The sequence below is a fragment of the Poromitra crassiceps genome (assembly GCF_964638095.1).
Source record: "Poromitra crassiceps genome assembly, chromosome: 1".
Taxonomy (NCBI): domain Eukaryota; kingdom Metazoa; phylum Chordata; class Actinopteri; order Beryciformes; family Melamphaidae; genus Poromitra; species Poromitra crassiceps.
This window is the reverse complement of record NC_139623.1, coordinates 50,202,243-50,218,614: the sequence shown is the minus strand read 5'-3', so window position 1 is coordinate 50,218,614 and position 16,372 is coordinate 50,202,243. Positions and strand designations below refer to the sequence as shown.

The following is a 16,372-nucleotide window of genomic DNA, read 5'->3' as shown; positions in this document are numbered from 1 at the left end:
GGATTACATTCTAATCTAACACATTTATCAATTTAAAAGTCAAGCACGTTACCGTGGAAACAATTAAGCTTAGCCCAAAATCACAAATCAGAATGAGGGGGTCCCCGGTATACTTTCTATCTTGTAAGGGGTCCTTGGCTGAAAAACATTTGAGAACCTCTGCCCTAGAGGGTCCACCCACCACAGACTCACTACATCCTGAGAGCCTCATGAACCCCTCAACAAACCTTTACCATGACTTGGACCAAAGACTCTACTGCTGATCCAAAACTAACAAAGAGTAAGTGCACCACCATGTGGAGACTGAACATGTTCCACCTGCAGGCACACACCATTTCAAACTGCTTTAACAAAAGGATTGATAACTAAAGCAAAACCATATACCGTATGTTGCTTTCAGAAATTGATAATTTCAGAGTGGAACATCCATATTTTTGTTATTGAATTATTAATTTGTATCAATGTAATTACTATGTATGTGTCTGATGTAGTCGCTCTGTATTTTATATATATATATATATATATATATATATATATATATATATATATATACTGTATACGTGCGGTTTAGTTCAAAAGTTTAGTTATATATATATATATATATATATATATAAAATTGAAGGAAAAATCACTCGATGGGTGGGAATAGCGGCACTCCATTGCATTTAAATTTTTGGAATGCCGCTATTCCCACCTATCGAGTGATTTTTTCCTACAAGCTTCTTCTGTAGCTGAGCACCAAGCAGGCAATTGAGGAAGCGCATAATTGCCCTCAGGCTGATTGCCCTCAGGCTGAGGCTATAGTTCAGTGATGATGTCACCAGTGATGATGGAGCCGGATTTTCTTATTAGGTGATTTCCCTAATTACCTAATGATGTGATGTCATCAGTGACAATGTTATGTCGGGCTGAGGCTATATTTAAGAAAAAATTAGTAACACATACAGAACCATGTAATGCCAATAGAACTCAAGTCACCAGGTCAAAGCCAGTACTGATTAAGCGAAAGCATACGCTTGTGGCAGCCCTCACTATGTGCTGTGGGCTCATTGCACTGTACTGATTGGTTGCTTTCAGTCTGCAGGTCCTGGCTGGGCAGAGGCTTGGGCTGCTTCATTAGCTGATCTGGGGCACCTGGATGCTCCCTATTTGAGCTGGCTGCTAACTCTCACTCTCTCTCCTCCTCTCTCCACCTTGTTGGTTTGCTTTGAGCTCAGGCTTACTTTCATACATCTCAAACATCGACACTACACTACACTTCCCACTCATCCACACACTGCATTCACTACTGATGTTACTGACTGACACATCTAATCTGATCTTTTGAGTAATTCATTTAGTTTATAATAAATACTTTTTGTTATGCCTTTAAAACGTGTGGTCTCCCCTCATTTGTACAGTCCACTGAGCCTGGGCTGTTACACGCTATCAAAAGAATCAGCTGACCAGAAACGAAAGACAGCAAAGCAGACTAAAAGTTGTCTGACCGCAGCCGAGCCAGATGCCTAGTATATATATATATACACATGTACATACGCACGCACGCACACGCACACACACACACGTGTATGTATGTGTATGAATGTATGTACTATGTCTATAGGTAGGCTATATATTTCGCCCTTCTGTTTGTCACCGGGTGCATAAATTAATTAAATAACAATGATGAAAAATGGGGGGAGTGATTTTATTTTTACCATGCCGCCATTTTAGAAAATAATTGGGAAATAAGTAGCTCGAGAGTGTCTGTTATGGGACCAGATAATCCACATTTCTAAACCATGGAAAAAGCCTCTTTGTCATGATACAGTATGGCTGTGTTGTCAATTAATCTGTGGATTCTTCTTCTTGATTAGTTTGGTCTATAAAATGTCAGAAATTTGTGAAAATATTTCCCAAAACCCAAGACGTTTGTCTTGTCTTGTCCATAATCCAAAGATATTCAGTTTAATGTCATAGAGGAGTAAATAAACCAGAAGATATTCACATTTAAGGAGCTGGAATCAGACAATTTAGATTATTTTTAATTACTCAAGCCGATTAATCGATGATCAAAATAATTGAATATTAATAATAGTTGACAAATAATCAATCAATTAATCGTTGCAGCTCTATGATACAGCAACTAGGCATTTTGAATGAAAAGTGTCTACCGAGTGTCTTACTATAAGTTGTAAAATAAAGGAGAGATAGACAATCAAACACTCTCTTAAAACATTTCTTTACTAGATACACATCTTCGCAGCACATCCCCCCGCCCCAAGTATACATAAATTGTATTGAAAATAACTCTTATCACATGACAGCTAACACACCAACAATGAGGTTTGAAAAGAAAAGGCCATTTTGTCATGGTGTACCCTGTTCTCTCCCTTCCCATCTTTGTATGAATAACATCCAAAACAAAACAAAAAACAAAAAAAACTTTAGCCAACAGGTTAATTCATGAAGACATTCAATACTAAAACTGGTCATCTTGTATGAAAGAAAGCACAGATGGAAAAAAAAAGTTTTGTGAAAGAGCATGGTGCAGGTTGGAGACCACATTGCCTTGATGTGGCGGTATAGAGCACCACAGGGATGACGTATTTTTGTAACAAACGTGAATAACTTTTATGACTTTTGAAACGTAAATGCGCCTTTTTTTAACCAGATTTTTAGAAAACGCTTCAAAAGGCATACAAGTGATTCACGTTTATGAAGATTATTCTGCTGAACCCAAATCACCACTCCCACAACCTTTTGTTAACCACAGACCTTATTTTATGCCCATTCCCCATCCTAAAACCCCATTGACTTTCCCCCGTAAGATCCAGGAAGTCCGGGACTTCCGCCTACAAAAAATACGTCATCCCTGCGGTACTCAAGTCTAGTCTATAGCAATGGCATTGTGCGTGTGTCTGTGTGTGGAGGGGTGTTAGTCACACATAGCTGCATCTAGACTCGTTTTTGTAACCTGCAGTGGCCACCGTTCCAAAATGGAACTGTACACCTGTGATGTCACAGCCTCACAGGGATGCAAACAAGCCACCTTTTTCATCCCAAAATAGGAGGGTATCCATGACTTTGCATCCCTGTGTCAGCCCCAGCAGAACATCCATTAACAAGTGATGTCACAGGTGTTGAAGAATGCCACCCTTTTCTCTATATTTCTGTAAAAGAAAAATGTATTTCCATACTAATCATAAGCCAAAATTTTAATTAATATTTTTCTTAAACTGTACCACACTCTTTAATGATATTCTAATTTGACATCACTTTTGAAAATTCTTCAGGTATTCATTTACAGTAATTATACAGTAGAGTAGAGCTAGCATGTTTTGCTGTTAGTAAGAAAAGCTTACCATCATAACAAGGGAAACGTTCACTACCTTCTTTATTTAACAAAGCCCACATTTAGGAAAGTATCTTTAAACTCTTTCAACCTTCAATAAATGCAATAAAAAAACAAAAAACAAAAAACAGATACAAACTGATACAAAAGACAAGCACAGCTTCTTATATTTTCCTTTTTCAACTGAATCAGAGACAGCAATATCAGAGTGAGACACCCCAACTTCCATTCACTTCCTGTATCTGTGCCACGGAGGTCTCGGCACTGCCACGCCCACTTAGGAGACTTGCGGCAGGTCCTGAGTCTATTGGAGTCAATGGGAGGAGTGAACGTGATCTCAGATGATGACAGATTCTTTCGCCCCCATAGTCATCAAAGTAAATATTGGGCCCATTTCCTCAAGCCACATATCTTCTAACATGGAGGGGGGAGTTTATGAGAGTGGAAATTTATCAAGCGTTTTCTGCAAATCGTGGGGGGAAAAAACACATTTACGCTTCAAAAGTCATAAAAGTGGTCCAAGTTTGTGAAGATTATCCTGCTGAACACAAACTTCCACTCCCATAAACGTTTCTTAACCACAGACCTTATTTCATGCATTTAACCAAAGTCCCCATTCTAAAATCCCATAGCCTTTTCCCCTTACGAACTCCTACTTTCCCCCTAACTTTGTTCAAGACCTGTCTCTGTCTCAGCAACACGCTCGTGAGATTTGGCAACAGAAGCTCACGTTAGCACGGAGCGATTAGCTAAAGCTACTTGTGAAGTTCATTGATGTTGTAGCGAAATGTATGAGGAGAATTTTTTTTTTAAATCGAATAGCTTAGTTACAACTAGATTACAACTAAAAAAGGGCAGCTTTGTGTTTATGTGTGTGGAGTTTGGGAACTCGCAATCTCTAGCTCAAGTTAGCTTGCTAGGTCAGCACTAACCCCACATCACCAGGCTCTCTCCCACAACACTCCAAGGGGATTGGTGACCATGTGACCATTTAGAGCAGTGGTGCCCAATTTGGGGCCCGCGGGCCAAGTTTGGCCCACGCTCTTTTTTTTTGGCCCGCCATGGATTTGGGGGTAATTTTTTTTTTTTTTTTTTGCAGGCCAGGCCACCGGGCAGTTGCCCGACATGCCCGATTATGCAGTCCGCGCCTGAATGGAGATGTCGGGACTCTTCTATCTACGATTAACGTTAATTTTGTGCAGCTGGTATTCTCTCTTCCCGACTCTATCACACGGGTGTGAGGCATTGCTATCTGAGGATTGATTGCTCCTGATTGGTTGGCTGAATCACCTGGTTGGGGGGTGAGCTCTGATATTTGATCCCTCCCCAGTCACTGGCTTTACACCAGCTCAGCAAGATGGACAGATCATCATCACGGCAGTGGCACACTGACAAAAGAAAGTTTAGGACGGAGTGGCAAGACGAGTATTTTTTTACCGAAGTAAATTCAACAGCGGTTTGTCTCATTTGCAGACAGAGAGTGGCTGTTTTGAAAGAGTACAATATACGTCGCCACTACGAAACTGATTTTCAAAGTACCTTGAGGATTTTTCAAGTTGTGAATTAAGTCAAATTTCTCTCTTGATTACAAAGGTGGAAAATACAACTGTTTTTAACTGGGTGTTTACTGATTAAATGTTTAAGCTCCCCACAAATGCAGATGTTTTTTTTTTAAATATATATAACCAATTGCAAATTATTACAATTACCAAACAGATAAAAAGTAGATTATTATATTGAAATGTTATTTTAGATTTAGAATGGTAATTTTCTATAAAACACAATACATTTTAATGTAATTCCACAACGTTTATTTTTGGCCCTCGGCCCTCCACCCAGATTGAGTTTTGGCCCTTCATGGGAAATAATTTGGGCACCCCTGATTTAGAGCATGTGTCCATATGGCATCTTTTTGCAGTTGTTTCCAATGAGGAGAGAGCGTATGCAGGCGCCTACGGCCGTCTAGAGGAGAGTGTGCTGCAAGCAGTGTCTTTTTCCACAGCGCTCTGCTTTTTTTGTGCGCCGGCTCGCAGCTGAAAATATTGGAACTTTTCAGAAAGGTGCTGGTGTCGAGCGCTCCTTTTCAGGCAACTAATCATTACGGAGAAACGATCACAACAGAGACAGAAAGGCTCAATTGTGGGAGCAGATTGGAACGGACACTGAATATTTCTGGTGAGTGTTGCTCTAAATCACCGTACGTGTGTTGTTAGCTTGTTGTTAGCGTCAGCTGTGCATTAAGCTAGCTACTGCTACTGAGCTAATGTTAATGTCAATCTGCTTCCTTGGAAGTGTGCTGGGATCAGCGCTCCCCAGCGTACTTCCAGCGTTTACTTAACTGCCAGGAAAATAAGCCATATGGTCACATGCCCTTAGGAGGTCGGCAGAGTACCATTTCTTATTGGCAGAGCCTGCAGTGGGGGGTGTCTATCTAATATTAAAGGTCTCTCTCTGACTGAATGCTGCTGTAGGACATCCATCCACTGTTGTTGAAATGTTAGGATGGTAATAATAATAATAATAATCATAACCATAATCATACTACTATAACTGGAGAGCTGTCTGTCTGTCTGAGTGAGGCACACCATTGCTCCGATCGCCTCCAAAATTTGCCCAAACACTTTTCAGGGGTCTGGGATGAATTCTGGTGCGGGGGGAAAACAAAGAAACAATAATTTGCCCATGTACACCAATCACAGCTCATGCTGCTATCACAGCTCATGCTGTTATGACATCACTGATGAGGTCAAAAATCAGATGTCACAGTTCTTGACGGCTCGGCCTGTTGGCCAGGTCACCACTATATAGATGATATGACACCACTATAGAGATGTCATATCATCATTGGTGATTTATGACCTCACTTGACGTGTCACTCAAATAGTGTGGGCAGAGCCCACTGAGCTATAGCAGAACCTCTTCCCACACATCACCATGTAGAACTCAGTGAGTGATGTCATCAGGGATGTCACTGTGAAGGCGTAAAATACGTATACTAGCATGATGATTGTGGAGTCACAAAGCACATACAGTAGACCTTATATGCTAATCAGGTCATAGACTTCAGGTAATGATATTGTGACATGACATGGCATCACAATTGAGGTCACAGGCATTGTGACATCACTGATCGGTCAAGTGACACTGACATTGTGACCTCCATTTGCCAAAACACTTTTCAGGTGTCTGGCATGAATCGTGCGGGGGAAGACAAAAGTGCCCATGGAGGGCGCTACAGCGATATTTACGTATTTTAGGCCTTCACACTCACATAGACATTGTGACATCATCAGTGATGTCACTATGGCTTAATTGACATCACTGATGACAAGAAATTGGCTCGAGCCAGAGAAACTCCGGTTGAGCGTGCGTGCACGAGTTGGCATGAGTTTAGTCACACCCCTCTCAGAGTTCAGCAGTGACAGCATTACAACAGGGCTCAGCAGTGACATCATTGTTACAGCATTACTGAGTGTCAAAGCTCTCTCTCTGTTGTGAAGCCCAGTCCAGCAGGAGAGAGCACAGCCCATCTGTGTGTCCATGAGAAGTGACCGGTCTATGGTGCCACCTATAAAATTTAAAAGACAACATTCTTCTGAAACAGTCAGTCAACATAATCAGCATACTATCATCAGCATCCTACTAAATGGAGAGCTGTCTGTGTGTGTGTGTGTGTGTGTGTGTCTGTCTGGAGTTGCAAGGCACACCGGCCATCACCTCCAAAATTTGCCGAAACACTTTTCAGGGGTCTGGCATGAATAAAACAAGCGCAAATTCACAATAGCTGCCAACAGATATGCTTGATGTCATCCACTCCATTGACATTGGTTTTGTGGACCAACCAAGCAAGCGAGTGACTTATAGAGCTGCCGGCCATAGAGTGACTTATAGAGCTGCCGGCCATGCTGGCCACAGAGTGACTTATAGAGCTGCTGACCACAGTGAGACTTATAGAGCTGCCGGCCATGCTGGCCACAGTGACTTATAGAGCTGCAGGGCCACAGAGTGACTTATAGAGCTGCTGGCCACAGAGTGACTTATAGAGTTGCCGGCCATGCTGGCCACAGAGTGACTTATAGAGCTGCCGGCCATGCTGGCCACAGAGTGACTTATAGAGCTGCCGGCCATGCTGACCACAGAGTGACTTATAGAGCTGCCGGCAATGCTGGCCACAGTGAGACTTATAGAGCTGCCGGCCATGCTGGCCACAGAGTGACTTATAGAGCTGCCGGCCACAGAGAGACTTATAGAGCTGCCGGCCATGCTGGCCACAGAGAGACTTATAGAGCTGCCGGCCACAGAGTGACTTATAGAGCTGCTGGTCACAGAGTGACTTATAGAGCTGCTGGCCACAGAGAGACTTTAGAGCTGCTGGCCAGAGACTTATAGAGCTGCCGGCCATGCTGGCCACAGAGTGACTTATAGAGCTGCCGGCCACAGAGAGACTTATAGAGCTGGCCATGCTGGCCGCAGCTAAAAACAAACAAGTGCATATAAAAATAAAGTAATAAAGCATATAAAAATAAAGTAAAAACAGAAAAGATGCGCCCATGGGGGGTGCTACAGCTATATTTGACATTTTCTAATCACAGCTCATGCTGCTATGGCATCATTTTACATAGACCAAATCACAGCTCACGCTGCTATGACATCACTGATGAGGTCATAAATCACAGATGACGACATTGTGACATGACATCACTGATGACATCATAGGTCATAGACATTGTAATTGTAATTCACTGATGACGGCTCGAGTGACATCATTGACGACATCACACATCATAGACATTGTGACATCACTGATGACAGAAATCCCCCCCCCCCAGACCAAACAGCTCTCCAATTATAGTAGTGTGCTCAAGTGATATAACTGATGACATCATAATTGAGGTCATAGACAATGTGACATCAGTCATGTCATAAAGAAGCGCCCATGGGGTGCGCTACAGCGATATTTTGTATTGTACGCCTTCACACTCACATTGTGATGTCACAACGTCTCAAGTGACATGACTGACCAGAAATTGGCTGACATCTTATAAATCTAGGTGCAACCATGTGCCTTGACCACCATTTTTGGAGTTCCTGAAGTTATTTCAAATTTGCGCAGCAAGCAATTTAGACATATATTTTCCTCTCTCCTTGCTTAAAGGAGGTGGTTCCTTTCTTGGTGTATAAAAACCCCTGATGCTGCCACTACTTGGACTCACCTGTGACATCATCAGCAGTAGGGGGCAGCGAAAAGTGATGCAATGAGTAACAGTTACAGAGTCGAGATGCACATGCAAGTTCGGTCCAACGCTAATTGATTATTACACAGACTTACTGTTTATTCATTTTTTGGCAAAATTGGCACAAATACCCCTTGTGGATTGTTATTTTGATAAAAGGCATTAGCCACGCAAAAAAAAAATCAAGATTTTTCCAAGATGGCCACCATTTCCCGCCCCGAAAACACTATTTTTGGGGCAAGTTTGGGTAGAATTGTCTAATACGAATGATCTTGTTATCAAACCATACATTTATGACCACAGAGAAGCCAGATTTATGTTAATTTCAAAATGGCTGCCATTTCAAAGATGGCTGCCATTTCAGCTATTTTTACCATAGTATTTCACTGTCCAGGGCGATTCTGATTATTCTGGTGTCAAATTACAGGTTTTCAACTATGGAAATTTCAAAATTATACATCAGAAATCATTTGTATATCTCATTTTGCCATTTACTCTGCATCTCTTTTTAAAGTAATGTGAAAATAATACATAAACAACAGTATTTTAACACAACTTTAGCTATGGTGTACTGCTATAGGCTTGGGGGAGGGGGGGTTGTTGTCATTATTATTATCTCCGCCATGTTTAATTTGTTTGATAAAATGTAAAACGTCAATTTTCTATACATTTCTAATAAAAGTTGTGCTAAAATACTGTTGTTTATGCATATTTTCACATTTTTCACACACTTTAAAAACATATGCATAGTAAATGGCAAAAGGAGATATACAAATGATTTCTGATGTATAATTTTGAAATTTCCATAATTAAAAACCTGTCATTTGACACCAGAATCATCAAAATCGCCCTGGACAGTGAAATTATATGTTAAAAAAAAAGCTGAAATGGCAGCCATCTTTAAAATGGCAGCCATTTTGAAATGGTCATGGAATAAATCTGGCTTCTCTGTAGTCATACATGTATGGTTTGATAGCAAGATCATTGCTATTGGACAATTCTACCCAAAGATGCCCCCAAAATAGTGTTTTCAGGCTGGAAATGGTGGCCATCTTGGAAAAATCTTAATTTTTATCAAAATAACAGTCCACAAGGAGTATTTGTGCCAATTTTGGCGCTTCTTTCTGGAAGTTAACGATTTTTCTGTTTTGAGCCCCACTATCAGGAGATTGTTGCTTTTCTCTGCTTGCTGATTTTCTTGGACAATTGTGGTCGCTTTTGTGCAACTCTGGACGTCCTCTAGTATTTCATGAGGTGAGTAAGAGAGCCATCTATGACATGACAGTGAAAACACGGGTTGACGTGATATCACATCAATGTCGGGGGAAGCGTTGTCTCATAAATGATGTAAAAACACGTCAATGGCGGGAAATGAGTTAAATTTGATGAGTGAACGTTGCAAGTGTGAATGAATACAAGCCGTGGAAGTCACTTCTTTATTGAAATCAGTTGCCTAGGCCTTCTGACAGAGGTCAGCAATATCCAGTTATAACACCAATGATAATACGCACACCGTGTCCCCTACCTACACTTGGAAATCACCTATAAATCCTAATAATATTCATCCCCACCCCCTTCTCACTCCAAGACCTGCAGGGGGTAGGGTACTTGAGCAGCTTGCAGGGGGTACTTGGAAAGATTGGGGATTACAATTTATTTACAAAATGATTAAAACATCATTCCAAGTAATTTCATAGGCCCATATTAGTCAAATTGATGACATTTTCCAATTGAAAACAGTTAGAATTGTATTAAAGGGGGTAATTCAAATGATTTTCATTTAATAATCAGATGTTATAGGCCTACTAAAAGTTTAATATTATTTTAATAAAACAAATTTCAGAAAATCATCGACACACATGAGTGAGGGGGTACTTTACTTTGCAAAACAGCTCAATGGGTACATAAGACCAAAAAGGTTGGGAACCACTGATTGTAGCCTACCCCAGCCTGCCAGCTTTCAAACCATGTCAGGGCAATTTGAATTAAATCTAGCTAAAAGCATAGGCGGAGTTAGACTTTTAGCTTTGGGGGGGCCACTTCTGCAGGAGACAGACATTTGACAGACAAAATTTTGGGCCGTTTTACATTTGAAATTTTGCCCGTTTGAAGCCAGATTTAGAGGAATATCTCATTTTAAGGCTGGCATCATCATGGTCTCTCTCTAATTATTGTTTAATAAGTATAAGAATGGAAATATAAGAAATATTAGAATATGAGTAGAATTACAGAACATTAAAACTCATTATTGTATGTTTAGTAATGTATATTATATAGCGCTTCACTGTTCACTGTTGCTTTTGACTGTGCTCAAAGACACTTTACAACTACTGGATAAAACAACTTTAATAAAGAGAGAAAATATTAAAATAGATGGGAGAGAGAAATATTATAGGTCAAAAGCAACAGTGAAAAGGGCTTTTTTGGAAAGATGACATAATGAATATGAAAGACAATGAGTTTTGGCCTGTCAGATGTGACTGGGGAGGGCATTCCAGAGGGAGGGGGCGGCTGCAGCAAGGCCCTGTCAGAGGCCCCCCTGTCACAGCTTTAGCAAAGAGATACCTGTGATTCCTGTCAAAGTGGATATAAATTATATGATCATATCAGCCAGACAGTGAGACGGAGATTTACAATGGTGAGCAATTTTTTTTTTTACGACTGGGGGGGCCTGGCCCCCCCATTAACTCCGCCCATGGCTAAAAGCAAACAAAAGTGCAGTGCATTGTTTGGAGAGTTGGAAGTAAAATCACAGCAGTTCAATATAATATTGAAGTGCTGTGATAAAATAATATAAAATATATTTTATTTGTCTCATGCCAAGGTACAGTCAGCAAAGTCATGGTTGTAGCAGGTCTTAAGGGTGATGATGAGTAAGGGGGAGAAAATGTTGGCAATCTGGGTTTGGGTATTTTGCCTAATTTTTTTGTATGTGGATGGATTTGCCGTATGCCCAAGTCCACATGCTCTGTTAATGAAATAAAAAAGATATAGGGAAACACATCATCTTAGTCTCGTGTGTTGATCAGAGTTGTGATTAAAAGGTTGGGTGGGCCCCGCCCCCCCGCCCCGGACCATTTCCAGATTTCAAAGTGGGCCACGGCATTCTGAAGTTTGGGAAGCCCTGATATAGAGATAAGCTTGCAAGGCAGATGGATTCGCAAGATCACAATCACGCGAGAATCCATTGGGTCACGCTGCCAGATAATGCGTTGGCATCCGTCCCAGCAGTGGGTTGGACCAATCAGCGCCGTTGCCCCTCCCATTGGCCATGACGCCCTGAGATCCCTAAGGCCACCTTGGCAGCTGTGGCCTGCTACTGTCAGTTGCTTTAAAAGCCTCAGTGGTCTCAGTTTGATGTAGCCTATGCAAAGGATTTGTAATTGGGTCATTTTAACACGTATTTCAGAAAAATTGCTCTTCACAATGTCAATAGAGCCGCAGCAATGGCCGTTGTGCCCTACAAAAAATGGTGATGCCGAAGGCCAAATCGGTAGGTAGATACTTTATTGTCCCCGTGGGGAAATTACATTTCGGTATAGTTCAAATGGCCTTGCCCCTAAACTGATGAAACTCCCACCCTGACGGGCGGGATTTAGGTATGACAACACAACAGCGAGAAGCGAGCCCGTGATAGGCAGATGGTTAATCCAATCACCTGCCAGGTATTTTTTCAAAGCACCTGCCCTTTTCCAAACAGTTTCCAATGACAAGTTTGTCCTAGATGGTTCTGTGTAACAAAGCATCTGGCCATGTCAGGTTAATATAGAGAGGCACCGATCCACTTTTTTTCAGTTCCATTCCGGTTACGATACCTGAATGATGGATATCTGCCGATATCGATACTGATTCCAATACCAGAGCTGTTTTTATATATACAAACAAGAATGTGTCCAACTGAAGAAAAGGGAAAAACTACAACTTCCAAAAAGTTGTCAAAAATCAGAAAAATATACAGGCATTAGTTACCTGGTTCATAATATTTCACAATATTAAGCTCCTCAATTAATAAAGGTCATTAGACATTTCGAAAACAACTGATCCACTCAAAAGTATTAAAATAACTTTTCAACAAGCCCACAATTAAACACCCCTGCCACTTTACCACACTTGGTCCGATCCCCCCTCCATAAACGACTAAGTGGGACGCTCCCCCTCGGGTTTTCCAGGTCTAAAACAGAGGATTTTCCAGTGGAGCACAGAAGACAGGTGACAAACAATTCATTCGTGAAAAGTACGTTCATATTTATTTGCCAAGACTATACATCTCGTCTTTTTATTTTCACTTAAATGGTTTGTGTAAATGTGTAAAACTACAATTGTGTCGCTATGTGTTAACTCTATCAATTCTATCATCGGCGGGCTCCAACATCACAGAGAGGGGGAGAGATTAAACACGGACACCTCTATGCCGGCAAGATGTAATTGAAGACTATAATATCTCCAAACTGTTGTTGAGTTAGCCAACTGCTAACGTTACTAGCTCACTACTACTACTACTCCTACTTACTAGCACTGTCTCATGTTATGTTACAGCGGGTTCATGGTGCAGCGCAAGCTATGGAATGGAATCTGGATTGGAACATGGATCGCGACATCAGTCCGATATCCGATGAGTGAATTACGTCAGTATCAATACCGATATTGGATCGGTCCCATCTCTATTATCATATATTACAGTGGAAAGCTTAATAAACCAAAACAATTGATATGTAAATGAAAGAAAGGAATTCTGGGCCACCTGAAAAGCTAAATAATTTACCACTTGCATTGACCACTTGCCACTCACTGACTTGCATATATAGAGAGCCAAAGTCACCCCCTACTCCCTGCTTCAGCTACGCACCAGCCTCGAAAGAAAGATGAGTTGTGGTGAACAGCGAGAGACAATATATTTGTTTGATGCGGTTTGAATTGTGCCATGAAGTCCACGTGATTTTTCCACAATTTAACACATTCACTGCCAGCCGTTTTTTCAATACTGTAGGTAGCTTCTGCCAAGGTTTTTTTTTGAGGATTCTGGCTCATCTTTGAAGAGCCGAGGATTCTTTTCTGCTAAGATTTTGTGAACACAAAATATCTCAAAAGAACTAATAGAATGTGTGCTTTCTCTGTCTAAAAGAGTTAGTTTGTAGAGTTAGTAGTTATGTAGGCATTAGCAGTAGAATACAGCATGGTTTCAGCGTCTGAAAATTTAAGCTGAGATAAATAGCTTTTTGTGAAACTCGATAGAACAGTCACTTTAACCATTTATTTTTGGCGTAAGACGTCAGACCACTAAACAATAGTTTTGAACAGTAATTTCCTCCATAGCAGCAGGAAACCCCCCTCTCCTTCAAACTCCTCCCTCCGTGTGTGTTCTCCTCCCTCCGTGGCTGCAGCGGTACAAGCGAGGCTCTGCCTGGCTGCTGGCGGCCGCTCTTTGGGCGAGTCTGCATGGGGCTCGTTCCTTTCGGTTGTGAGCTCAGCTGGAATGAAGCTGCGTGCGATTGTGGGCTTTCTGCCGGTGTTTCAAAGTGTGTTGCACCCATAATCTACTATTATGCAAATTTGCAATCCCCCACCGCCAGCTCTCAGCGCGAAAGCGAAGGCGTTTTCGCCAATCCATTTTACAGTATGAGAATGGTTTCCTCGCGCGTTCCCCTGCAGTTTTGGCTCGGCTTTTTCTAGTCTGGAGAGCACTGTCGCCACTTAGTGGGTCGGTGGAATGGGTTGTACACGTTCGGTGGCTCCCATATTTTTATAGGAGACGTGGGGGGCGTTGATCCACGTCCCACCGTCAAAATTATTATTATTATTTTTTTTGACGACTTGACTCGTCAATGGCAGTCAACCGTTGGATTTTTTTTGACGAGTCAACTCGCCAATGGCAGTGAACGTGTTAAAAGATAACTTTGCGTGTCAAGAGAGACACAGCTTGTGGTCAAACTGAAACGTTTAGTTTTGTATGAAAGCGCTCAGTCAACTCCATCTCTCGTCTCGCTCAATATACGTCTCACCAACATGGTGGGAGAGACGTCACTTATGTGACTGGTTGTGTGTAGAGCTTTCTGATGTATAACTTATAGTTTGACCACAAACTGCTACTTTCTTGACTTGCAAAGTTATCTTTTAAATTGACAAACATCATAATATGTACCTCATGGCACAATTCAAACGGGATAAAAAAAAAATATTGTCTCTCGTCATTCATATTTTTTCAGACGCTGGCCCCGACCGGAGGGGGAGTGACTTTGGCTTTCTATTCACAAACTTGCTCTCCAAGCTTCCTCTCTGCAAAATTGTTGACTAATTAATCCTAAGAGAACTTGATGTACTTGTCTCCCCATGTAGGTAGATATACCACACACACACACACACACACACAAACAAACACAAAAAAATGCCTTAGCAAGACACTTTGAAATAAAAAAAGAATAGGATAAAGGAGAAAAGTAAAAATATGAAAGCGCATCATCAAATTTATCTTATACCATGCTAACATTAGTTATCTTGCATTGTGGGAAACCTTCCAGAAAACAGGCCTGCACCTCATTTGTCCCAATCTATAGTTTAGATGAGCGGTTCTCAAAGCGGGGTCCGGGGACCCCCAAGGGGGTTCCAGGGGGTCCCCAGCAAAAATGTATTTGCAGTATAATTCCGTCCATAAGTAACACAATGACAGACTGTACGACCATTTTAGTCATGGGTTTCATACACTTTCTGTAAAAAAACATCTAAAAGGAAAAAATAATATCAGATGGGGGACCCTAGGGCAAAATCGTATCAAATGGGGGTCTGTGGTCTAATTTTTGTCAGTTTAGGGGTCCTTGACATGAAAACGTTTGAGAACCACTGGTTTACATGACGCTGGTCCAGGGGAAAACCTACTCTGAGCAGATGGACTGATAGGAACTGAAGGTCTGTGGAGGTTGATGGTTGGTTGAATTTGTTAAAGGGTTTAGTTGTGTCATTCCAAGTCCTGACTGAACCCACTGTAGTCCCCTCCTGGTCCAGCCTCCGGTATACTAGTACTCCTCTGTGTTCCCAGCAGCGTACGTGCTGTCTCCGGCTTCATACTGGTTGTCTCCGGCTTCAAACTGGTTGTCTCCGGCTCCATACTGGTTTGTCCCGGCATCGTCCGCAGCGTACTGGCTGTCTTCAGCAGCATACTGGGTGTTTTCAGCAGCGTACTGGCTGTCTTCAGTAGCGTACTGGTTGCCTTCCGTAGCGTACTGGTTGTCTTCCGCAGCATACTGGTTCTCCGCACCAAACGTGGTTTCTGCTGCATGCTGATTCTTTGCAGTGCGCACGCCTGATTTCTTTGCTCTACAAAGACACAGTTTTGTTTTGACATTATTTTATGCTGTCTCTGCTTTAGTAAATAGTATAGAGTGGGAAGACACAAACATGGGAGAGTTGCGAGTGAATGGCATGCGAACTCAAAACGCGTACAACGCGTTCTTAAGCATGTCTGGAGCAGTTTACTCAAACTCAGTTTACTCTTTAAATTTGGTTCGTTTGGGCAGATGGGAGAAACATAGTTTAAACGCTGGTGGTACAGACGCATGAAAATGCGACTGACTGTCCTCTTCCAAGAGAATTGTGTTGCCGTTCGTTAGGAGACCCTAATCCGAATTAAACCACCCCAGAATGTACAGGTTTACGGGTGTAAGGAGGATGCTGACATGTTTCCTCATAGCCTAGCATAACAAAATGAATCTTGAAATGATGCGGGCCTGGAATTTTATTTATGTCAGTTTTCACTGGAAGAAATAAGCATTCTTCCTGTTTTTATTAACATAAAGCAATCTCCCTGCAAGGC

At 41.7% G+C, this 16,372-nt stretch overlaps 1 protein-coding gene across 3 annotated transcripts in view; it reads right to left on the bottom strand.

The window, feature by feature from the left end:
* Positions 1-6,757: 6,757 nt before the first annotated feature.
* Positions 6,758-16,372, bottom strand: part of znf346 (zinc finger protein 346) — a 66,482-nt gene continuing 56,867 nt past the window's right edge. For 2 of the 3 annotated variants that reach the window (XM_083640082.1, XM_083640083.1), the window contains exon 7: positions 12,118-15,876. In XM_083640082.1, coding sequence (XP_083496208.1) covers positions 15,576-15,876 — 301 coding nt within the window. In that variant the 3' untranslated portion in view covers positions 12,118-15,575. Of the gene's footprint in view, positions 6,903-12,117; positions 15,877-16,372 lie in introns of those variants that run through there. The other variant, XM_083640084.1, reaches the window with a different exon arrangement.